This window comes from Pseudochaenichthys georgianus, chromosome 13 (assembly GCF_902827115.2).
Source record: "Pseudochaenichthys georgianus chromosome 13, fPseGeo1.2, whole genome shotgun sequence".
Lineage (NCBI taxonomy): Eukaryota > Metazoa > Chordata > Actinopteri > Perciformes > Channichthyidae > Pseudochaenichthys > Pseudochaenichthys georgianus.
The window spans coordinates 24,035,467-24,060,731 of NC_047515.1; the positions used below are offsets into that span (position 1 = coordinate 24,035,467).

The 25,265-nt window shown below is 39.9% G+C and overlaps 4 protein-coding genes across 7 annotated transcripts; 2 read left to right on the top strand and 2 right to left on the bottom strand.

The window, feature by feature from the left end:
• Nucleotides 1-516: 516 nt before the first annotated feature.
• On the top strand, nt 517-3,955 carry otol1b (otolin 1b). The gene is made up of 5 exons (XM_034097682.2): nt 517-606; nt 1,062-1,465; nt 1,581-1,670; nt 1,970-2,041; nt 2,125-3,955. The coding sequence occupies exons 1-5, from the start codon at nt 599-601 to the stop codon at nt 3,021-3,023; spliced, it is 1,473 nt and encodes a 490-aa protein (XP_033953573.1). The 5' UTR covers nt 517-598; the 3' UTR covers nt 3,024-3,955.
• Nucleotides 3,956-4,046: 91 nt separating this feature from the next.
• LOC117457539 (high affinity immunoglobulin gamma Fc receptor I-like) lies at nt 4,047-6,806 on the bottom strand. The gene is made up of 6 exons (XM_034097683.2): nt 6,759-6,806; nt 6,627-6,653; nt 5,841-6,128; nt 5,252-5,524; nt 4,783-5,058; nt 4,047-4,679 (listed from the first exon to the last, which is right to left on the bottom strand). The coding sequence occupies exons 1-6, from the start codon at nt 6,781-6,783 to the stop codon at nt 4,315-4,317; spliced, it is 1,254 nt and encodes a 417-aa protein (XP_033953574.1). The 5' UTR covers nt 6,784-6,806; the 3' UTR covers nt 4,047-4,314.
• A 3,728-nt stretch (nt 6,807-10,534) lies between these two features.
• On the bottom strand, nt 10,535-17,996 carry LOC117457270 (rab5 GDP/GTP exchange factor-like). 3 transcript variants are annotated; one of them, XM_071205186.1, is made up of 9 exons: nt 17,546-17,996; nt 16,611-16,803; nt 16,329-16,501; nt 15,915-16,090; nt 15,319-15,400; nt 15,079-15,211; nt 14,852-14,943; nt 14,495-14,751; nt 10,535-13,130 (listed from the first exon to the last, which is right to left on the bottom strand). In XM_071205186.1, the coding sequence occupies exons 2-9, from the start codon at nt 16,781-16,783 to the stop codon at nt 12,699-12,701; spliced, it is 1,518 nt and encodes a 505-aa protein (XP_071061287.1). In that variant the 5' UTR covers nt 16,784-16,803; nt 17,546-17,996; the 3' UTR covers nt 10,535-12,698. The 3 variants fall into 3 exon arrangements, with proteins under 3 accessions (XP_071061287.1, XP_033953130.1, XP_033953131.1); XM_034097239.1 differs by having other exon boundaries at nt 16,611-16,800; nt 17,466-17,558; XM_034097240.2 differs by having other exon boundaries at nt 17,466-17,556.
• Nucleotides 17,997-20,054: 2,058 nt separating this feature from the next.
• LOC117457271 (caspase a-like) lies at nt 20,055-24,554 on the top strand. Of its 2 annotated transcripts, none has more exons than XM_034097242.2 (8): nt 20,055-20,217; nt 22,205-22,486; nt 22,608-22,702; nt 22,825-23,001; nt 23,086-23,320; nt 23,451-23,594; nt 23,677-23,786; nt 23,902-24,554. In XM_034097242.2, exons 1-8 carry the CDS (start codon nt 20,211-20,213, stop codon nt 24,004-24,006), a joined length of 1,155 nt encoding a protein of 384 aa, XP_033953133.1. In that variant the 5' UTR covers nt 20,055-20,210; the 3' UTR covers nt 24,007-24,554. The 2 variants fall into 2 exon arrangements, with proteins under 2 accessions (XP_033953133.1, XP_033953132.1); XM_034097241.2 differs by having other exon boundaries at nt 20,056-20,217; nt 22,602-22,702.
• Nucleotides 24,555-25,265: the final 711 nt, after the last annotated feature.

Genomic DNA, 25,265 nt, shown 5'->3' on the forward strand with positions numbered 1-25,265 from the left:
AGTAGATTGTAAATACTGAGTAGTTAATCATTTTAATGTTTTGCCGCATCTTTTGTATATCTTTCCTCTCAAACGCCAACGTGCACCATCCACATAAAATATCTTTAAAAAATGGTTTGCATGCACTTTCCTGCACAATACTGTCCAAATCTATTTTTGAAAAAAGGTTGTTGTACTGCCCTGACCTCTGTCACAGAACCCTCTTTGCTTGGCTTTGTCCCGCCATAAGAGCCTGGGTAGTAGGTTGGGTGTTGGAGGAATGCCTCTCATATCGGGTGACCCATTGCCCCACGGCCTTTGCTCCGCGCCTAGCTTGCAGCGAGGGAGTGCTCCTGGCGGGCGCTGTATCCCGTGTCACAAAAGCACCTTTCTACACAACAGGGGTACAGAGAATGGGCCACAGCACTGTGGTTCTTCTTGGGTCCGCTCCAGCCCGCTGTAGGTGGATTTCAGACCTCCCCTTATGCTCCCAGCAAACACCCTCATTGGTAGGGATGTTCTTTCGCCCAAGCCTGGCAGAGATATCAGAGGGACCTGGAGCTCCTGCTACTGCCTCCAAGCCACCGCTAAAGAGGATAAATGACCATACCACTTATGCATGACTGGGTGAGTCTTATACATTTTCAATATCAGCAGTATGGGTTTACCTTAAAATGATTGATTTATGTGTAAAGAATTGCCTATTCAAGTTGAGGAGCATGCTGAATTTGATAACAATGCATGTTACTATTGCAATTTTAAATAAATAAACACACATACTTCAGCTTTGAAGGGTTAAACTACAGACTTGTTGAGTCGAAATGACACATCACTGGAACACATCCTGAAATTGGCATAAAGAAACAGAGGAAATTAAGTTTAATTGCATTAACAATATTGAAAATCAATTATAGTAGATGAGAAGATAATTGTGCTAGGAGTTTTGCACTATTAAACTGCTCGTCAGCATGTGCTATTTTTGTATCCTCTTGTCTTTGAAACTGATCGTGGATGAACAATTAAATGGGTGCAGACGAACAGAAGGTAAGAGTAATGTAGACTATAAACTCATCTGTTCTCAGATCCCCGTCAACCATGAGGATCATCTCCTGTCAGTCGAGCCTTGTGGCTCTAGTTGTGGTTACACTCACTGTGGTGGGCTGCACTGAAGCGAAAACTACACAGAAGCCAAAGTATCAGTACACCAAGAAACCCATCCCTCAGATTACTGTGCACAGCCCTGTGACCACCAGCGTGCCCAAGACTCTCAAAGTAGTGCTGAGTGCAAAGCCTGTGGTGCCCACCACAGAAAGGACCACCTACCAAAATCATGTCCATCCACAGTACCTCACAGAGAGCACCGAGCCCCCTGGTGCTGGCCCTGAGAATTACACTCTAGATTACAACGAGTGCTACTTCAACTTCTGTGAATGCTGTCCACCTGAGAGAGGCCCCAGGGGGCCAAAGGGAGGCATAGGCCTACCAGGTAAGACACTCGATGTTAAGGTGCAATAAAGAATATTTGTTTTGATTTATTCAGTTCATTTGTTTGTATGTTTAGCTTTCAGCATTTCGGACTTTGACTATGTTTGTTTATATAGGGCCACCAGGTGACAAGGGTTTTACCGGACCAGCTGGTTTACCTGGACCCCCGGGAATGAGTGGTCCTATCGGGGTAAGAGGAGACAGGGGTGAGTATAATTTGGCTTCTTAGGCATTTATTGATGTTTAATCATGTTTAAAAGTCTGACACTGAGTAGCCCCATGTCACGTTTGAAAACCTCTTGTCTAATTACATGAACTTTACAAACATGTCATCATATATTTCAAGAATGCAGAAAGCAACCATAATGTTATCATATAGTATAACACAATGGGCCGCTGGGCTAATGTTCACAGGTGCACTAACGTCACTAGTTAAAAGGAATATTCATATTGCTTGTTAGACTTTTTTTTTTTAGGTCTTAGCTTTATTGTGTCCATTTCTTAGGAGATAAAGGTGACAGAGGAAGCAGTGGGATAGTCGGGCCATCAGGAATCCCAGGAAAACCAGGACAAAAAGGTGCAACCTTGTTCTGGTGATTGTTGAATTATGTTATATTGTCTCCAGATATCAACTGTTCTGACAGTTCCTCTGTGTTGCAGGTGATATTGGCTCAAAAGGTGAAAAAGGTGTAATAGGGTTCCAAGGTGTCAAAGGTGAAAGTGGGGTGAAAGGGGAACCTGGACAGAATGGGACAGCTGGTGAAAAAGGAGAACTGGGAATTGAGGGCCCAGCTGGCCCTTCAGGACTGACTGTTGAGAATGGTCCTAAAGGAGAGAAGGGGGATAAGGGGGACTGCGGCACATTTGGGGAGAGAGGACAGAAAGGTGATCGAGGGGATACCGGCTCTCCTGGCATCCCAGGAGGGATGGGTATTCCAGGACTGAATGGCAAGCACGGTGTCTCAGGTCCTGAAGGCATCCGAGGGGAACAGGGACCTGTTGGACCGCAAGGAGAACCAGGGTTTCCGGGCCCTCAGGGACCCCAAGGCATAAGAGGGCCGCTTGGACCAAAGGCGGACAGAGGCTGGCCTGGGATGAGAGGTGATCGGGGCTTTCGTGGAATCAAAGGAACAAAGGGATCAGCAGTACCCACGAAACGCTCAGCCTTCAGTGTAGGTATCTCTCCAAGAAAGTCCTTCCCTCCGTCTGGCTTCCCGATCCGCTTCGACAAAATCTTCTACAACGAAGAGAACTACTTTAATGTCACTTCCAACAGCTTCACCTGCGTCCATGCCGGGGTTTACGTCTTCTCTTTCCACATTACTGTACGCAATCAGCCCCTGCGAGCCACACTGGTGGTGAACGGGTCCCGGCGGGTAAGGACTCGGGACTCTCTGTACGGTCAAGACATCGACCAGGCGTCCACTCTGGTGGTGCTGCGGCTGGCGGGGGGGGATCAGGTGTGGATGGAGACGTTCAGAGACTGGAATGGGGCTTATGCCAGCAGTGAGGATGACAGCATCTTCTCTGGATTCCTGCTGTACCCAGACACACCCTGATCCTGAGAGTATCTTCTTCTAGAATCTATGGGACCAACTTGATTCCTCAAAGAAAAATACTAGTGGTGCTATACTATATTATTACTCTTGAACTGCTGGAAAGCTGCACTGCACACTAGTATGAACATTTAATGACGGGCAATATCAATATAATGTTTATTATACTCACCTCAATATTATATTTTTTGTTTTAAGCTGTTACCCTCTAAAGAAAAAGAACGAAGTCTTGTTTATTGCTGGAATATTTACTTACATGTTTTGAATCTAAAAAGGTTATTTAGTGCTAAAAGGCAAACATCACATACTATGGATCAGCCTCTGACAAAGGTAAATAAATGAGAAAGTGCCAATATTCATCATGGATGGAAATCTGGATCAGGGTTATCACAAATAGAGCACTTAAACATCTATACAACCAAACTATCTGATGGTAAAAGACAAAAAACAAATCCACATGATAACATTTTCATTTATCAATATGCATGTCAAACAAAAAAGCTGTGATAAATATGCCAGCAGAAAGAGAGAGAGTGCAGGAGTCAAACATTTTTTTAATTCAAATGTTTCTTGCCACCAATATTATGTATTCATGTGTGCATATATGTTTATCTGAGTTTCTGAACACAATATGTATGATTTATTATGTCAAAGTGTTTAATGATGGTTTACTCGCATTTCTGGCCTCAGTGAAACGAAACGGCCCCATGTCCCCTCTTCCTCCACATCATTTATTTTTTCCTGTCCTCCTCTTTGTACTGATGTTTTTGTCGAACTATACTCTGCTTCCTGTCCATTTAAATTCTCACTGGTGAACTAAACTATTTATCAAATTGCAAAAAAAAGACATACAAATAAACAATGTATTTGTTTAATATGAAGATAATATAACTGTGAGCTGTATTATTATTACTGTAAGTTTACTATATATGTTCTTATACAAATACTTGTAATATGTAAGCAGCATTGCTGTACAATAGGGTTGTAAAAGAGTTTATTGATAATAAAATCCAGTAGTACATACTGTATGATTTATGGAATGCTTTATTTGCTTATACCAACATGACAACAGTTTTTATTACGAAATCTACTTATCCAAAAAAGGTTTCAACAGATGAGATCATGAAGTTGACAAAATCAATATTATACTATTGATCGTATAAAAAATATGCACCGCCAGCACAATGTATGAGACAGCTAAACATCTGGCAGTTGCACGTAACTTATTTGATTTAGGTCATTCATTCTGCCAATGTATGACTACTAGTCACCATAGGGAAGCGTCTGGAGAGTCCTATGGAATATTATCAGATTCTGCAGAACCACCACTAGACCATGATACATCTGATTCTGCAGACGTATCATCAGACAATTCCTCAAATATATCGACAAGAGCAGGAGTTTGGCTGAGAGACTGGACTGTAGATTGCAGAGTGCTTGGTGCTGGCTGTGAAGGCTTCGGCGCTGGACTTGAGGTTTTGATGCTGCTCACTTCAGTAGGCTCAGTAAAAGTAGGAGTTTGAGTGGATTGGTGAAGGGAGGGCTGGACTTCTGTTGGCTCAGCTGCTGGAGGCCGGGAGGTTTGTGGGGAGGAGATTGAGGGAGCAAAGGGCCTTGAGTTTCTGGGACGAAGATATGGATGCCGCATAATGCCTGGTCCTATTGGATCAGAGACATGAGAATTCGCTCACAATTCAAGGAGAGGATTACTTCTCAAACTTAGATTTGTGGACACACAGCAGGTGCTTTGACATCTAAGTACCTTTCGCTTGTTCAAAGCTTTTAAGTTCACTCCACCTGGAGATGCCCAGCACAGGCACCTTGGCCTTGCAGCTGTACTGGCCAGGAGTCCGTCTAACCAGATCATGGTTCTCAGAGGTTGCTATACCCAGTCGGATGTCATTCTTGTAGAAATAATAGTTTATTGGAGGTGCAGGAGCACGAGTGTTGTATTGGAGGTGGCAGATAAGCTTCATTTTATTAGCTGGAATCAGGTCACTGTCTGCAACAATCTCCAAAACTGGCAGTGACAGAACATCTGAGAGAGGAGAGAAGAAAAATACATTACTGACACATTCAAATGGGTTGAAAGAATAACTGGAGAAGAGTTTGTTCCCCATTGTATGATCGTTTAACAACTAATAAGGGCATTTTCAAAAATGTCGAACAATAGTTTAAACATTTGCAACCACAACCAAACTCAGCATATGTAACCCAGTGTATAAACTCACCTAAGATCTGCACTGAAGCATCAGCTGAGATAACAGAGTGTGTGCGTCTGTCTATGTCCCAGGAAGCCCTACAAGAATACACTCCTTGTTCCTCGTGGGTCAAGTTGGTCAGGTAGAAATAAGGGTTGAGGCCATTTTGTCTCATTACTTCAACAGCATCTTTGTACAAAATCACTTCATGCAGTGGGGGTGTGCCTCGTGCGCGACACATTACCTTTAAAGTGTCACTGACGAGGCTGGGCTCAGGTGGGACTTGTAGGATAACCCACCCTCCTGAATGAAGAATGCAGAAAAATAAAGTTACATCCAAGTATCATCTGGTGTTGATATTAACAGCAATAAAACAAGCTAATGGCAGCGGGTTAAAGTTGACCCTTAAATGCAAATGTGTCTTAAAAGGGTTTTCTTTTCTTAAAATAAACACACACAACATTTTAAAAGAAGTTGAGCACTGCAAGAGTTTAATGTTTCACAATTTTCAAAGTTTACAACATCAGCACAAGTAGGAAATAAAATAGCTTAAAAGAGGAAGAAGGAGCATGATGTGTTAATCAAGGGATTTCTAATGAAATGACACCAAGGTTCTTACCATCCACATTGATCTCCAATGGCAGACTTTGGAGGGTCATTACATCTCCCACTTGTGAGTCCCTCACTCCCTTGCAGTAATATTTCCCACTCTCTTGAACCTTCATTTTCCACAAAATAAGGTGTTGGCCACGCTGTGGGAGCTGCTCAGATCCTCTGAACCACAGGTGGCTCCAGGAGGATCGAACATCAGGAACACTGCATTTCAGCCGGACACTCTCTCCGGAGAAGATCCTTGAGTCCCCTGACACCATCTCCACGACAGCTCTGAACGGGGCCTCAGACGGAGCTATGGAGACAAACACATATGGGATTTTTAATGAGAACTGTCATGAAAACATATATATATATAAATATATATATATATATATATATACCTGCAGTGTCTTTATTATGATTGGCACTGTTCATATCATGTTCTAAAGTTCACATGTCATCTTTTCAGTGTTGATATAGTTTGTACAGGATAATGCTCATAGTCAATTCAAACAATGCATTGATAAGATAAGAAAATAATAATAAAAAGGCGTGAGATGTGAGGCCTGGTGTGAATCAATAACTCACCTTAACTTTTTCAATAATGTTTTAGTATATATTGTTTTCCATGTAAAGAAAACATGTTATTCTTGTATTTGTTCAAAAATGTTTATGAACTTGACAATACATTTCAAACGTATATTTATGTATACACGTTCTATTCAGACAGTATGCTTGCAAATGTTGACACTATGTGATGTGAAATGTATCCCATATTAAGAATTCACTGATAGGAACATGTGGTACATACCCCCAAGTTGTGGTAGCATCGAGAGAACTGAAAGAGAGAAAAAATCAGGCATTAGACAAATCAAAGTTGATAACAATCTTTTAAAAACATTTTTACATTTGAGATGATGCAAATGAACTGAAGAAAACTCACCACAGAGGAAAATGATCGGGTTCATTTTGATGGCTTGTGAGAAAAAGGCTGGGAGGGAGATTGTTTTATTTCCAGTGGAAAGGGAAGTGAAAACTAGAAATTTTCCTGCAGAAAATGCGTGCGAATGCTGTAAACTGTGAACATTTATGGCTGAATTTAGCTGAAAATGCAGAAAAAGCTGAATGTGTTATTAGCTGAATGGTAGCTGCTTTTAGCTAAACAAATGCAGAAAAAGCTTAATATTTCAAAGAAAAGGTTTAAAAAAAGATATAAACAACAACATGTATAGCCTTGATGTCCTAAAATAGCTGAATAATGTAATAGTTGAATGGTTTCTGTAGCTGAAAATAGGCTGAAGGAGTTAAATATCAGATGTAAGTAGTAGTGAATGAATTTGTATTAAGATGAGAAAAGAAAGTAAAAAGGCTTGGGAAAGCAGCAGAATATTTTGACTGCAAACTTTTCGACTAAAACCATACGTCACCAATAATGTATAAAATATGTGTAACCTTTTGAAGTCAGTATGAAGTCTCCATCAGACAGAAAAGAATAGGCTGAGACAGTCTGTTAAAGTCCAGTCTGTCAGTGTTTGTTTCTGTTCCTGAGCACCTACTCATAACACCCAATCAGAACACCTGTGTGTGTGTCCAGAGATCAGAGACAACCAACTGCAGCACTGCGTCCCATAAGAATGCATTGAGTTATATATCTGACCATTTTGCCACCCGTTCAAAAACTATGGAGAGAGAGAGAGAGTGTGTGTGTCTAACGGCCCGTCTACACTACAGCGTCGAAAGCTCCAAGCAGCTCCAAGCTGCCCATTCACTTTCAATGGGATGACGTCACGTAGCCGCGCTTTTTCGCCGAACTGAATTGTGGGTAGCCGAGCGAGGCGTCAAATCCCGTTTCCCAAAATCTGACAGCTGAAGCGCTAGCCAATCAAACCGCGTCTAAGCTGGGAGAGATATCCCGCCGTTCATTTCTATATTTTCAAAAAAAGTCGGAGGAGAAACTAACTATCGCCGTAGCGAATCACCCGGTTTTGTATGACCAGACCCTCTTCACCTCCCGGGATACAAACCGGAGGAACCAGGCATGGAGGGAGGTGGCAGAGACAGTGGGGGAAACTGGTAGGTTTTCGCCTGTTTGGGGAGTTTATATATATATTGCTCGCATAAAATCCCCGGGGGTTTTTGCTTTGTATGTCGGGGGCGGGAGATTCATGTGATTGGTTGTTGGCCGTGTTGCTTGAATAAAATCCCCAAGCTCCAGACACGCCCAGCTCCAAGCTATTTTTGGAGCTGTAGTGTGGACGCTCCGTTAGTGTGTCTTGCCCCTTTCACACCAGCGCCTTTTCAGCTCCGGCTCGGAGCTAGAGCCTGAAAAGCGCCGGGTTTTCCAGTTCACACCGGAGCTGCGCCGGCTCTTAGCTCCGGAATCCGCTTCATTTCCAGCTCCAAAAAATTGTCGGTCCAGAGGCAAGAGCTTTGGAGCTAAGAGGTGACGTCGCTTACGTCTCCCTTACGTCGAGGCGTGCAGGAAACTAAACCCACCTCCCATGGGTCGACTGTTATGCCTGCCTACAAGCAGTAGTGCCTATAAACACACTTTATAAAGTCAGGCAACACTAACCAGGCTTCGTGTGATTCTGTTTATTTGTGCCTTACTTTGACCATCCGTTCGCTGTTATCGATCATTGTGGAGAGAGGCAGACGTGTTGTTTTGTATTATTGCAGCTATCGGATGCAAGTAGTCAGTTTAGCTTCGGTTGCTATGCTAACATCACCCGTTTTATACCAGAGAAACTTTCATAACAGCGTTGTGATACCAAACAGTGTCAATTCAGACTGACACACATTCACTTAGGCTAAGGGGAACTGGGGATATGCATCAGCTGCTTGTGTGAGTCGGACAGTGAATACTTTAGAGCGGCCGCTGCAGTGTGAGCTAACCGGGAGCTAACGGGAGAATACACTCCGTGGAAGAGCAGCACTGCAGCGGTCGGTAAATGCTGCAGAAACACATTAATAAACAATGAACCACGGCACTCTGGAGCAAAGTATAAGGTTGGAGAAGTCGTTATTCCATTTATTCTGGCTTCGTGTGATTAAAAGCAACACGATCATCGACCCGACGTTGTTGTTGTGAGCGCCGTAATGGCTTCCGTTGGGGGGCAAATCAGCAATGTAAACGGTGACGTCATGACGCAGCAAGGGCAGCTCTGGGGCGCCAGTGGGCGGTGTGCACAGAGCGGGAGCTGAAAAGGGAAACCGGAGCTGAACCAGAAAAGCTCCCGCTCGGAGCTAGAAACTGAAAAGCGCTGGTGTGAAAGCCGCATAAGAGTGTGTGCGTGTGTTTGAAAGTGTGTGTGTGTGTGTGAGATTGTGTGTGTGTCTGTGTTTGAGAGTGTGTGTCTGTGTGTGAGTGTGTGTGTGTGTGTGTGTGTGTGAGAGAGAGCGAGTGTCTGTGTGTGTGAGAGAGAGTGTGTGTGTGTGTCTGTGTATGTGTTGTGTAAAAGCTGAATATTTCAAAAAGTATGAAATATTTTGAAAAAGTTGAAGGTTTCCCATCGATTCCTGAACAGGCTGAATAGTTTAATATTTGAATGGTTTCTGTAGCTGAAAATAAGCTGAAGTTATGGAGTGCCAAAGTATTGGCTGAAATAGTAAGTTTAAGCGGAATAAAGATTTGAAGCACTATAGTGGAATGCTGTAAACAGCATTCGCACTAATGAGTTTTTTTTATCAGCTTAAACATGTCACACAGGATATCCCCATTTTCTTTAAACAACACTTGCATTTCTGAAGTTTATAAAGTTCTCACAAACGGATTGGCATTACAATTGAAGGGAACCATCACCTTTTGTGATACATTTTTTACAATTATATTGTTATATTTTCCTAATCTCTAATCCATTTTCTTGAAACCCTCTGAGGTTTACTCAATTGAACATTTGGGAAAAGCCAAAAGGAAGTGAAACTAACACACCCTTGTTTTCTTCGGATTCTGAATTTCAATAGAAATGAGTAATAATGCAACAGAACAATTAATATTGTTGTAAATGAACTAAATCAAAGCTTATTTTAAATCTCTCCTAATATGTTTTGTTATTGCAATTTCATAAACTCAATAATCTATGGAAATTATAGTCAGCTTTTTTAATTAATTGTTTCTGTTATGTTTTCAACATCACTACCTTTGTTTCTTATTATTAATACGAAGGACTATTTCACAATCTTTAAGTGCAAAGTTAGTCATATTTGTCCAAAATTCAGTTTGTACTCAAACAGACAGCTCGAGGAATAGTAAGAAAAGAGCATATTTTAATAAAAAGATCATTTTTGAAAGATACACAAGGGATTAGTCTTACTCAGAAAAACTATAACGGTACTTCATTGGTGTAGCTTTTGAATGCTATTTAAACAAATGAAATGGTTGATTGGTTCTTTTTTGATGGTTATTTCTGCCACTGTAAAATTGTCATTTTTCATTGTATTTAGATGTATTCATGACTCTAAGCAAATCTGATATTATTTAATAAGATCATAAACTCTTAGTCTGCAAGAGGGAGGAATGTGATAATCTGCTGGGAAACAGGTTCATGAATACCAGAAGTGTTACATTTGTTAGCGTTTACAATTACTATGCTTTTTATTTATCCTTTTATTATAAACTAAGTAAATTGATACATTCTGCATGCAAGGTCTTTACTATATCTAGCATGCAGAAGTGTGAGTCATGTGAAACTCGATGAACAGGAACTTCACACCAGCACGTGCATTTTCAGTTTTTATTCATCACACACCCATAGAGGTGAATATACCAATACTGCCCCAATAATAAGTTACATTTAAATAAAAGACAGTTAATTTCTCCAATGTGTTACATTTACAAACCTATAAGGTTACAAAGATTATGTTTTAAACTTCCTTAAAATACCTGATAATGGCTTCTGTTTACAGTGCAATATGAAGTTACTCAAGCTATTGTTTAAGGCTGCATTAAAAGGTGGATATTTGACTAAAATTGGACAGCAACTGCACACTGACTATACGTGCTGCAAAGAAAGATAAACAGATTAAAATCTGGCAACTAAAGGAAACCTTATCTCATGAGCAAAGGAAAAAAAATTGCCTATCCCAAACAATTCTTCGATTGTGACGGCCAAACACAAAGGCTGTTTTCACCAACTCTCCTTCGACCCTTCAACTGAATAAAGCCATTAGTTCCTTCATTAAATATACTTCTGAAATAGAAGCTTTAAAAATCATACAGAGTAAAAGTGCTTTCAAATATATTAAATTGGTTATTTCATGTTTATTCTTCTGAACTAGTAAAGCAACCGGCCTTGGAACAATTTCTATGACGCAGGTTTCTGGGAAACTGCACCGTCTTTTTACTTCTGAAATCCAAAAGCCTTGACAGAGCAAAAGAAAAAAACCCTGTCACGATGAGTCATGTTTATGATAACCTCTAGGAGTATTTGAGAATGTTACCATTCAATCATAATGTTTGTAACATGTCTTCAAGCAATATTCTTTATCAAGACTACTACTGTAAATATTACAGGCTTTATGTCTTCTATTGCATCCAAAATAATTGATACCTGCCTCTCTATAGAAAAATAAAATCACTTCTGTACATCCAGCCTATGACTGGAGTGAGAGGTCTGCCATGAAAACAAGACCAACATTTCCATAAACACACAGCTGCGAGGACTAAATGATTTACAGACAGTAAGGGAACATGCCCATGAAACACACACTCACATTCACACACACTTGCCCGCATGCAAATCTGCCACACACACATTTCTCTGAAAGACAGGGAGGTACACAGTAATCACAGAACAAGTCACAAGGGAAGTTAAGTTTCGCATTATTCAGACTCCTTCATTTCCTTTGCCAAAAAGAAATGTGACTGAACTTTCCTGTCAAGTTATTAGAGGTCAGGTTGTGTGTGTGACCCTTTGAGCCCCTGCCCCTTAGTGACCTCATCACATAACCAAAAAAACATGCCTAAAAAAGAGAAATGACAGAAGAATGATTAAAAATCACATCCACCCAATTTTCCTTTTGGAAAGCATGTAAGTACGACACTACGGATGGAGAAGTACTGAGGTACTGCAGATGTGTTTCAGGAAGAGCTTGGAGTGGAGTCTGCATCTCACTTTGAGGAAGCAACAGTAGTAGCACACTGGGGTAATATTACTAAAGCCTGGGAACAACAAAGGACATGGCTGGGTTAAACAAATACGCTTATCCTGAAGATGTAAGAGAAGCAGAACGTCTTCACCTCAGAGGCCGCATCGCATCTGTAACAAAATGCTTGGAGTGAACTTGGCTCCCGGAACTCTTCGGAAATGCTTATTCACAAATATGCCTAAAGTTAGATAAGAAGATCAATACCAATCCCACGTCTGTCCAACAAAAGAGTGAGCAAAAGCTTTGACACTTAGGCTTAGCTTTGCAACGGGAAAAACTACCCTGACTCTGTCCAAAGGCGACAAAAAAAGGTCTTGTTTTTACACCTTTTTTTTCATACTAAACAACAAAAAATGTAACATGTTAAGTGAGATTTCGAGGTGCTAGTGTGCGGATGTGTGTTACCTTTGGAAAGGGTCCTGCTAAAAGTGTACCTCTTGTTTCAAGCCTTTACTCTCAGCTTTATGTTGACTGTACATGAAGGTTAATGATCTTTTAATCTAACTTTCTGCATGAAAGCAAATAAGTGTACTTTACCGGAATGCCAAAATATTAACTTATTTTATTCAAATGTTCTGTGTGTAATTGTTGGGCCTCTTGCAGGGATGAGAAGGGATGGCTGGAGTGTCTCCTGTATGTGCACACGGACAGAAACATTTAACATAAGGGAAGGGTGAAGGTGGAGTAAAGCTTCTAGAGGGTTTTCTTTTCTTTTTTTTAAGCAGAGCTCTTCACATCAACCAGCAAAGACTTGCGGTGTCAGCGGGGGGGGCAGGAGCTCATTCTCCACGTTATCAGAGTCGATGGCTGACGCCGCTGAAACAGCCGTCCCACTCGCTGTGGGAGGAGCAGGGGTTTCTGTCTCTAGGGGAAAGCTCTCCAGAACGTTCTGCACCTTCTGCTCCACTTCATCCGTCCAGTCGATGAGGTCGCTCTCCAGCTGGCGGGCGTCCTCCAGGACCCTCTCCTGCCTCTGCCCCAGCCCAGTGAGCAGGTCCAGCCCCTTGTGGACCTGACTGAGAGCGGCGCTGCCCGGGGAGCTGGAGGACGCTCCGCCCGGCTGTGGCCAGCAGGGGGAGGCCTGGCCCGACATGTAGTGGTCAAACTCCTCAGAGCTCAGGTTCAGAGACTGGCCGTCCAGCTTCTCGATGAAGGCCACCGCACAGCACTGAAGAGAGAGGGCGTGGGGGGGTCATTAACCGCAAATCTCACCTCTGGATGTCCTCAGAAATGACCTTTTTTGTATTTTGCCCTTACTGAACAGTTCATGCATATATTTTAAAATGAGTGATGAATATGACCAATGTATACTTAAAAAAAAAAAAAGTTACAGACTACACCAGAAAAACAACAGAGCAAAAAGCTGGCCCCCGATCGGAAAGTTAGTCCTATCAGGGACCTTTGTTGCTTTTTTAATCATTTCCTATCAACCCTCTTTTACGTTTATCAATATATATATAGTTTATATATATATATATATATATATATATATATATATAGGGTATTTCCACTAGGATTTTTTGTTGCCGGTCAAATGTACGGAAATACTTTATTTTACCGGACGAATTCGAAACTTAACAGTCATGTTTCAATAGTAATAATAATAATAATAATTGTGTAGCAGAGTTTCCGTTAGCAGGTAATTACTGCACTATGACTGGATATGCTGATGATTAAAACTCAGTTAATGGGGCTCGTTTTTACATTGCTTCAGTTTATAATCGTAACAGATCGAACATTTCAGATTCATTTTTCAAAAATGTATTCCACAAACAACATAATTATTACATTGAAACAAACTACTTGTAGTAGATGAAGTACATTATTCAAAAGATTACATTAAGTTTAAATAATAACACGGGAGGAACGGAGCCTCTCTTTTTCCTCTCTCCCTCTCTCTCTCCCTCCTGACAGCCGGTCAGTATCCGGCTCGCTAAACAGCGGGCGGAGCTTCAGGTGATCATGCAGAGCTGCGTGTCTCCGTCAGACTCAGCAGCTGATCTGATCTCTCTCTCGCGTCCGGTTACACTTCACTCGCGTTTATGTCCAAGTCGATCAGATCCAGCTCTCCTGATCGACTTTATAGAGAGCACCGATCAAACTATTAAGAGTGAATATCGGCCGATAATGACCGGCGGCCGATCGATCGGAGCCTCCCTAATTATTACCGGACATTTTGACCGGCAGGTTTTGAATTTACAGTTTTTTTATATCAATTTTACCAGCTAAAAAACGGTAATTACCGGCTAACGGAAACCCTGATATATATATATATGTATGCAATTGTTGTTAAGACCACTTATAACCTTAAATCACTTTCCCATCAACTGTGCTAGTGGTACCATTGAACTGTATTGAGTTGCATAAAGGTGTGTCGGTTGTATCGCCAGATCACATTGACATAAATGGGTTGCCTATCGGTATAACTGCACCGCATAGCTTCATATCACCATAACTTAAAACATTTGGAAACATATAGATTTAGGGACAAACACAAACATCATAATTACAAGACTGTCCTCATTTCCTCACCAGATTAGTGAAGTAGTAACCATCCTCTCCCGTCATCAGTCTGCTGGGGTTGCTGAAGCGGGTGATGTACTGGATGTTGGACTGCAGTCTTGGAGGGTTTGCTTTCAGCACAATGTAGATGAGCGTGGGGAGGAAGTCATCCGCAGACGCAGCCTCTTTTTTGCTGATTTTGATGGCGTTGAAGATGTGCTTGCTGCAGCGAGTGATGCACGACAGCTTCTCTTTGGGCACGCGCTTTGAATCCATTTCAATCACATCTGAAATGATGCAAAGATTTGAGAAGTCGTTTAATCTGAAAATGTTAGCGGATCTCTATTGCCAAAATAATAACGTGTTGTCCTTCTGTAAAAAACGTACCTGTGATGGCTTTGACTACACTGTCGGACACCTCAGCGATTTCCTCTTCTACAGGAACACACAGCATCTCAATGGTGACCCAATGCAAGGCTCTGTAGCAGAACACCATAACGTAAGAAAAGGTTGCAATTTCACCTGCAATTGTATTTTTGTGCTCAGGAGGGATCCCGAAAAAATTAATAATTGAGTAGCAAACTTAGGAATAATACATCATCGTGTTTGCTAACCTGATTCTCTTCTGAATGGCAAGGTCTTTCTTCTCATCGTCTGTAGTCTCAGGACAGAAGACTTCTTTGTAAAGACGAGTCATCATGTACTTCTCTACTTCATCCATAACACTCTCTACATGATCTGATGAACCTAGGAACGGAGGCACATAAATCAAAGATATACAGAGCTTATTACAGTGCTAATGTTACTGATATTAATTATTTATATTCTACTGAAATGTAAGAGTTAGGCAGTACCTTTGAATTGGGTGTGGAGGCGGTCTGAGAGATTCTGGTAGAAATCCTGCACACACTCTGACAGCTCATCAGCTGCCATGTCCTGAGCAAATAGAAATTAAAGATTCAGATTACATTAGTTCGCATATCAACTTAAAATACTTTAATGGTACAGGGATAGACATTTAAACCTAGGCCACATATGACACAGTAATACAATATGTAGCACAACATTTTAACCATGTTATTAGTTTAAATGGTGCAATTTCAGACTATTTTAAATGTTAACATAATGACAACTCCTTCAATGACTGAAGGTGCAAAAATCCCAAATATATATTTACAAAAACTTGTTTTCACTTTAATACAAATGTGTGACAGTTGGTGTTGCACAGTGAACAGTATAATAATTAACACTGGTGGAGAGTAGACACATGGTCAATCCCAAATGACTTGAACATCTTTATTGCTAACATTGCTTGCTATACTTGAACAAAATCAAAAGTAATTTGTTAACAGGTTGTCTATATTTGCAAAACTAATCATACATAAGGATGAAATGGTTCCTACAAGCTCATTAAACTCATAAACATGATGAGTAATCCACTCTAGCTCACACGCTTATAGACCATGCTCTCAGTGAAGGCCCGGCACTGTTTGAAGATCTCCCTGCCAGACTTCAGAGGCTTGAGGAAATCAATGAACTCTCTCGTCGCATGGTCACTGTCCACAGAGGAGTGCCGGCTTGTGGAGGAGCTGGGGCTTGGGCTGGAGTGAGCATCAAAAGGAGAATCTGGGAAAATACATTACATTACTTTAATTAAAGCTACAAACCCCTAAAGCATTTCTCCTAATATCTCTTCTGCCACATGCAGAAGAGATATGAGAGAAGAGAATGACTAATGTCATTGTATTTAAAAAAAGACTCTTGAGTAGGGGATCAAGGTACTAAGCCTAGAATACAACATTAATATTACCACAAGTTAAAAAGTTTGATAAATGACATGTATCAATTGCAGTTAAGTATGTACCTTTTTTTGGTGGTGTTTTTGAGGAGGGAGAAAAAAACTTTGTAACTGTGTTGACTTTGCTGGACTTTTCCTTAGTTTTTCTTTCCACGAACTTGCCAAAGGGTGTGATGGTAGGCTGTGATTGGGCCTTTTGATTTCTGCTTGTGTATGCTTCCTCTTCCTCTTTTTGCAGCCTGGGGGAAGAAGACAGAGTAACTGCGGTATTGTTCAGATGGAATGACAAATGATGGGATAAAGGAACAAAAGACACTGTACTTCGGGATCACAGAGAGACAGACGAACCTTTCAGCAAGTGCCCAGTCTTCTTTAATCTGATTTTGCTTTTCTCGTTGATTCTCCTCTCGCCAGCACTTTGAGCACAGGCCCTGCCAGCCAGTGTTGCCATAAAAACCACATCCTTTTGTGCAAAGCAGCTCTGATTGGTCCAGATGGATCCCACGCCGCTGGCTCATCATCCTTAGAAGTTAAAACACTGCTGGGGCCACAAGAAGACAGACAACTTTAAAAACAAAAAACAAACGTGAGTGCCAACAGCAATGAAGTGTAAAAAGGAGAATTGTCGTGTGTAGAAAAAGAAAAAACCCGCTGATTTTTAATCCATTTAATGTGCCACTCATGATTGAATCTACTGCATTGACTGGTTAACTATCATTAACTAAGCTAAGTCCAAAACCCACCACAGTCGTTAACAAAACCGGCGAAAATCTACAGTAGTTTTATTGTAGCATGGTCAAACGTGCTAACGTTAACCTAGGCCCTGACGGCTTTAACTTGATTTATTTTTTTAGACACAATACATCGAGTAAAACAGAATGTCTCTAGTTGTGATGACCTGTTAGCATTAGCCTATCTGACAGCTTTCTCAGTTACAGCAACTCAATAACTGAATATCCTCTCAAAACAGCGTTGTCTTAAAACATACCATCCTGAATGATGCTATAATGTTTTGTAACGCTACACAAGCATGTCCACAGAAGTGTTACTCAAAAACGCAATATACAAGCTAATCTGCAGCTAGCTACCAGTGTTTACCTGTGCTAATTACATAGCTAACTTAGCTAGCTAAGCGAACTACATGAATCAACGATTTGTTAATAAACGTGCATAAGTGTCTACGTGAGTTTTGTGTCAACATACACTCTCATTCACAGTGTGACGAAGCTATCGCGTAACGTTATCGTCGCTCCAGCTCCAGTCTAATGTAGGTGGATGTTTACATTAGCCGAGCAGCTAGCTTCGTCCCTCAGCCATTTTGTCTGTCAGTTCTTCTTCTTCTTCTTCTGCTGTTTTAACGGCGGATGGCAAACAGCTTTTAGGTGCATTTACCGCCACCTTCTGGAATGTAGTGCAGATCAGCACGGTATAATGGTCCTTTTAAAATAAAATACTGCCCTGTATGCTACATCCCCTGTACTCCTTAGCAAAATCTATTTTATATTTGCTAAAAACGGTCTTGCTGGTATTTTGGACATTGCAAATAAAGTGTTTTAATATTCACATTTGCCTGATGCATTTTTCATAAAGAACACAAATGCTATTTAGCGCTTTGTGACCAAATCTCATTCTGGAAATGATGTCCTATAGGAAAAATAGCTATTTGTTTTGCTCTTGTTGACTTCTCTTGTGTCTGTCTTGTTTCTCCTAAATTGTTTATTGTATTATATCTAAACTGTATTAAGTACCATTCAATGTACCATTCAAACCAAGTACTTTTGACTGAAAATAAGTGCCTTAAATGTTTGTAAATGACATTTAAAAAAGAAGAAGTTGTTTGTCCTTTTTAGTATGTCACAATGCAGGTGGTAGTGCCTTCTAGCGTTTCCACATTGCAATTATCCACCTTATTATTACTGTGGTGGAACGCTTTGACTTTAAGATAGAAAATGAGATGGAGCCAGCAGAAAGATGTTCTCTGGGTAACACTGTTTAGTTGAACTGGTCGACATTTCTTCATCATAAATCTATTGAAGTTGTGTGACAACCGACTTTGATGCTGTCATGTTCAAATGTGTTTGTTGGGTATTAAGCTGGTGTTGTGGATAATCGAACACAAGAGGGCTCCAGTCAGAGAGCACAGACTCATCAGATGGTTTTAAATGTATTTACTTGTCAGGACATGGATGGTACATACGGTAGATCATGTTGTTGTACATGCACGAATAATAGACCTAAAGAGAATAATTGGGGAATTGGAGGATTGGGGAAATGGAGAGATGGAGAAATGGAGAAGTTTATCATCAGTGACTTCTTTGTCAGACTCCTGCAATGCTGCGAAAGCATGAACATAATAAAGTATGAACGGCTCAAACAGAAACATCTGCATAACAAAATAATAGCCCATTTCAAATAAGACCATCTGAACATGAAGAATTCTTAACAGTGTTGTAGATAAATATATGTGTCAACGTGCATGAGGTAGGGAGAACTTAATCCTATTTTTAATACACTTACAGTATTAGGAGATTGACTAAACAGTATTCATGTTTATTGGAATAAGGAAAATGTCACAGTGCAACAATGTTGCTCATTGAATGGAGAATGAAAATACATCAGGCGTTGTCTAAAAGTTGTTGGTAGTATCAGTTCATTGAAGGTTTTGTTCTTCTGACAGGATTTGTTGACAGTAATATAAATACAATATTACTAGCACAGAAACATATTTCATGTTGAAAGCAGTGATTTTGTGTTTTGCTGTTTGCAGAGAGTTTCTCAAGAGGAGCAGAACTGCTCTTTCACACTAATACTGATGATGCATTTTGGACAGAGGAAAAGGTAAATGAAGATGCTCATCATTCATTATTTAGCAATTTCACTCACATCACAATTTTTTCACCTGAGCATAAAAAAGTAATTCTTTAAAAATATATAATTTATTAACACGCTTTATTTCCATTTAAACTCATTTTATTAAAGCATAAAAAACCGAAAACCTCAATCATCTTATTAATTAAAATAAATAAATAAATCAACTAACAAATTATTATTGGTTTAACAACCAAGCAGAAGACCCCATATTATGTAATTACAATGAACACGGATTTGAACTAAATATGGTTTCTTAAACTGGGAAAACATTATACAATTTGCAGACATGTTACTATATACAATTGTAAAAAAGCTTATAGAAAAAGTACCTTTGGCAGACAGCCTTTTCCTATTGGGCAGCACATATACAGTAGGTATACCCACAGAACTAAGGAACATTCTTTAACTCTTTTTCCAAATCTGTATAACTGGACAATCAAACATGCTGTCATAAACTGGACTAGTGTTCATATCACATGTTTTCATACTCTGCATACTTGCTCTATCTCTTTGCGATAGTGTGTCTGTTGTGGGGTTTTTAAGGGCTTCAGTTACAAGTTTGAATTACTTGTTAAAAGATAGTGTTCAAGTTCATGGTGATACTGTGTTATTATAATTAAACCATCAGCGATTATGGGCCCTTATTATCTGGCACATTTTGTAAACATAATTGTTCAGAAAACATAAAACTATCTTGCAGATTTCAAACTATAGCATCTAAAAAAACTTCAATAAACACACCCGTTCTGGCAGGGATATTCAACACGTTTTAAATGCCACACAACATTAAATCCTTCACTCCATACGTTGTCTATGTTCATGTTCATGCAAACTGAACATTGTAAACTGTATTACGTCTACAACTCTCCAATGACGATTGGATAGCATTTGTGGGTTGAGCCACACATTGTACAACTGCAGCAGTAATACATCTCAGTCCTGTGCGGAACTGATCATGCAAAGTAGGAAACGTCTCCTCTCCACCAGTTTACGCACCCGTACCTCCCTGTACACAGGCTGTGGAAACTGTGGAGCGCGTAACGTGTAACTTGCCGTGTGTTGCGACAATTTTGAGAAATGGCAGGTAAGAGTTCACGGTCTAAATGAACTTTAAAAGTAACTTTTGTGCATTTGCCGGAAATATGGAGGCGATCGCAAGCGTAATGTACCCGATCTGTTTTTACTGTAAGTGGTATTGAGGGCAATGAGGAGGGTAGAGGTGAGGAACGTGATTGCATACATTAAATTGATCTACAAAGTCTGTCAAAGTAAAGTTTGAGTAATCCTGCATTTCTGTACCGTGACGTGTGCTGTTAGTTTCACTTTGCTGGCGCTCATATCCGTCCTATTTTCTGCGGTTGTTTGTCCATATAAAACATACAATGAAAATAAAACAATACCATTTAGCCTTTTTATGTATAACTAATTTCGATCAATCAGCTTTTTGTATAACATATCCTCCTGGGACCCAGCCCATTGAAAATGTCCACTGTAGTGGACATTTTGTTAACATGCATCTCCTTTTACTCTTTTGAGCTAATCTATCAATCCCTGATGTGCTGTACAGAGGACATCCTGGTCTTTCCAGTGATATGTCATTGGTTAAAATTGCATGCTGGGAAGTTCCTCTTTCTTTTCATCCAAAATGGCTGGCATACGAAAAACAAAATTGTATAGAAGCAGGAGAAGTCAAATATTGTTGAATAATTGTAATTTTTACCATAAAAATCATATATATTGTTGTTTATTAACATGTGAGGAACTATATAATTAGTTCTGAAAGCAATTAAATAATTCAAGTTTTCAAATAACAGCCCTTTTATAAATGTCCATTCTAGTGGACGTCAGGACTATCTTCATGGACTTTATGACTCAATATTGTTGCAGGAGACGGAACTGAAGCAGACATTTTCTGTACCAGATAGTTCAGGGAGATTAAGATTTTGAGCTCTCAGATGATGAGAGAGATGAGGATTTCACACCTGGGATAGAAGAGGGTCAAGAAGAAGGGGGGGGAAGATGCAGGATGCTCCATGAGCGCACAGATGGATACATGGAGACAGATAGGGACGAGCTGGAAAGACATGGCCCCCTGTGGGCCAAGAGTAGCACGTATGTCTTATTGTTGTTTTTATTTTAAGTGGAGCCATGAAAAATGAGAATTGCTTCAGGAATGCAAGCTTTGTTTCTATGAGCAGGTCAAATGGAGACCACATCCATAAAATTAGTCAAGATGACCCTACAGCCCGTGCCGACTGGAGTCAATGAGGTACTTTCCAACTACATTAACTACAAAGTCTTAAAAGATCTGGAAAGATTCACCAAAAAACAAGCTAGTTTTGTATTGACCAAATAAACAGCAATGTTCAGATCAATTACTTATTCATGTTTTAAATAAAGGTGAATGTATTATTGTATTAATATCACTCTATAACCATAATACGTTACATAGTCCATCTGTTAATTTTGGCTGTCTTTTCAAACTAATATGGTCCCGACGTCCTCTACAGTGGACATACTGTAACATTTTAAACTAAAATAAATAAAAAAAAGTCTAAATTGCAAGATGTTTTTTAACCCTAAATAGGTAGGAAATCACAAAAAGAAAAGAAATTGGAAGACACTTTTTTTTCCTCGGGTCCCAGGAGGATATAACTTTGTGGTAATGACTTTACCACATTTATATCAGTGATAATATGCTATTGTATGCTTATTCAATGTTAGTGGCCTGTAGCCATCAGGCTGCACGACCAGGGGTTAACAATGTAACCCATTTAAAAAGTAACCCGTACTGCACAATGACTTTGACCTAGTACACAGACATACATATGGGTCATTGTTAGTCCATATGTAAAACATACAATGAAAATAAAACAATACCATTTAGCCTTTTAATGTATAACTAATTTCGACCAATCAGCTTTTTGTATAACATATAACTTTGTGGTAATGACTTTACCACATTTATATCAGTGACAATATGCTATGGTATGTTTATCAATGTTAGTGGCCTGTAGCCATCAGGCTGCACAACAGGGGGGTTAACGATGTAACTTTTTTGCCTCTTCTAGATGAGCTGAACAGGATTAGGGTTAAGTTTGTGGACAGCGTGAACAAAGAACTGATCAAGGAGCTCCTGGACGGCCTTTTAGAGGTTGGTGTCTTGAATGATGGCCAGAAGGACTCAATTCTTGAGGAGAATCCTAGCACGAAAGATAAGGCACGTGCTCTCATTGACACAGTTAGGAGAAAAGGAGATGTAGCCAGCAGGAAGATGATCGCTCTCCTTCAAAGCAGAGATCAAACACTTTATGATTCACTCGGTCTTTCCTCTGGGAAACCTGCTCAGCCAGGTGAGCAGACACAGTTCAGCTGTAGAGACATCTTCACCCTATTTAGATTCAAACTAATATTATACTTTGACATTAATGTACATCGTTGTGAGCAGAAATGTTTTGCTGTTTGCAGCTGCAGCTGCAGCTCCAGAAATAAAGCTGGAGCAGGAATGTTCAGACACTCTGATTCCTTCCACCAAGGCCTTCTGGACAGGGAAACAGGGTCAAAGAGATGTAAGTTGTTCATAAAAGCTGTGTCAGGTGTTTTTTAATTGATGTCTTGTTCAATTCTACACTTGATATATAATCAGATATACAGTATAGTATAATTCTTTCCTTTTAAATTTGTTTTTCAGACTTACCCTGCGGCCGAAAATTCCATTAGGCATCGTTTGGCCCTGTTAATCACCAACATAACGTTTACTGATACCAGTTTAAACAGAAAGGGAGCTGATAGGGACGAGGAGAACATGGACACACTGCTCGTTGCTTTGGGATACGAAGTGGTGAAACTCACTGACCTCACGGGAAAGGTAATTTGACAAAAATACATTCATCCCTTGTCTGGTTGATTAAGCAATACAGAAACTGATGTCTGAGTTTTTTGTGTTTCCCAGGAAATTGATGCTGCTGTGATTGAGTTCTCCAAACATAAGAAATTGAAAGAGACAGACAGCGTGGTGGTGGTAATCATGTCTCATGGGAAACTGGGAGCTGTCCTCGGTGTTGGGTGGAAAAAAGACAAACCTGATGAGTTTTGCATCAACAACATTTACCATCACTTGGGTCCGGAGAGATGTCCCGCGCTGCTGGACAAACCCAAGATCATCCTCATCCAGGCCTGCAGAGGAGGTCTCCTCTATTCCCCCGATACAACAAATCAATATCATTTAATTTAGCAGTCAGCTAATGTTTTGTTTACTGTCTTTGAGTGAGTGGTGCTCTCATGCAGTGTATTAACAGTATTCCGCATGTGTTTCAGAAAAGAGAGGTTCAGTGCTGGTTAAAGACGGTTTGTCCTGTGACGATGCCTCACATAATACTGGCCATGAAGAATTTGAGGAGGATGGTGTGCGATATGTAATCAAAGAAAAAGATTTCCTTGCTCTTCTGTCCTGCACTCCCGGTCAGTTAATTAAAAATGTTTTCAGATGTAACAGTGATTATTATTATTATTATTATTATTAAAGCTTAATGTTTTTCTACAGATACTGTCTCATACAGACAAACAGATCGTGGGTCTCTTCTCATCCAGTATTTTGTGGAGGTATTGAACACCTCTGCACACATGGATGACATCGAAGAACTTTTCAGAAAAGTAAGTGGAAAGTATAGCCTTTTGTGAGGCAAACACCACCTAACAAGCAGTAATACTGATGCTCTGGGTTTATTTGTTTTGTTAATTTCATACACTGTTTGTTTGAAACATACAGGTCATGCAACGTTTCGAGGACTTTTCCGTGAACAACAAAAGACAGATGCCGACCAAAGACAGAGTCACTCTGACAAGGCGCTTCTACTTCTTTCCAGGCATCTGAGGCCGGATTTACTGTCGTTTCCCTGTTGTGCCTGGTAGCCACATTATATGCATGCAATAGAGTTACTAAAATGAAATAGAAACATTCTTATGGATGAATTACTGAATGGGCCTAACAAGTACAGGCCAAAGGGTTAAAGGGGCAGAGCAAAAAAGACTGCTAAGAGACGCATGGCAAATGAAGAGATGTAAACTGACTTTCTTTTACTCTTGGTGTTTGGCTCTTTTAAAGTAGGGCCTTTTACATGTCTGTGTCCAGGGGCCTTTCGTCTAATTGTTAATAGATGAAATCTTATCATTTATCAATATCATCATTTATACTTTTATATAATTGGTTGTGTGAAAGCCTTTTAATGAAAGGGACACAATTGGTGGCATTTATTGACCATGCAGGGACTATTTTAGGGACTTAAGGTGCATAATTAATCTCACTTAAGCCTTTTTTTGGAACATAGGTGCAATATTCATATGGAATGGGCATTTACTTTTTATGGTTTGTATTCATTTTGTCCATGTTTTAAAATACAAATAAACTTTACTATCTCTAAATTGTGTCCTTACTTGAGTAGGACATCAACATTCAGCACAAACATGGTTTTCTTTAACAAACAGGTTGGAATGTCTGCAGTTGTGGGTCACACAATGTGAATAAACCTAAACAAAGTAAAACCCTGGGCTTTTGGCTACATGAACATGTAGCCAAAAGCATTTAACTTGGTCAAATAACAACATCAAGTTCAGACTTAGTCATGTCTTTATTCAAACTAAACCCCATTAATGTAAATAAAGTGAAATGTGAATTTTCAGCCTATATTCAACCTTCTTCGTAAAAAAAAGCCATCTTGATGTAACAGAATTGACCCACAGGAAATACCCCATCTTTTGAATTCAGAAATATATACATTTCTCACATTTTTTGAAGACCCTTGGACCACGTTAACCCAGCTCATGAACTCAGTGTTTTTCAGTCATCTTGAACACGCATACAATATAATAATAATTAGAATAATAATACATTTTATTCATCAAGCGCTTTTATCAGTTGCTCAAAGACGCCTAATATCAATTTATTTCTCTTATTGTAAGGATTTACTTCCCATTTTTGTTGGGCAACTATGTCCTTTTGACATTTTACTGTCCATTAACACTTTCCTCACAGTAAAAGCAAACAAATAATAACTGATGTTAAACATTACATTTGTAAAAACAAAACATGTATTTACATTATTTTATACACTAATACAACTGTACACTAATTGA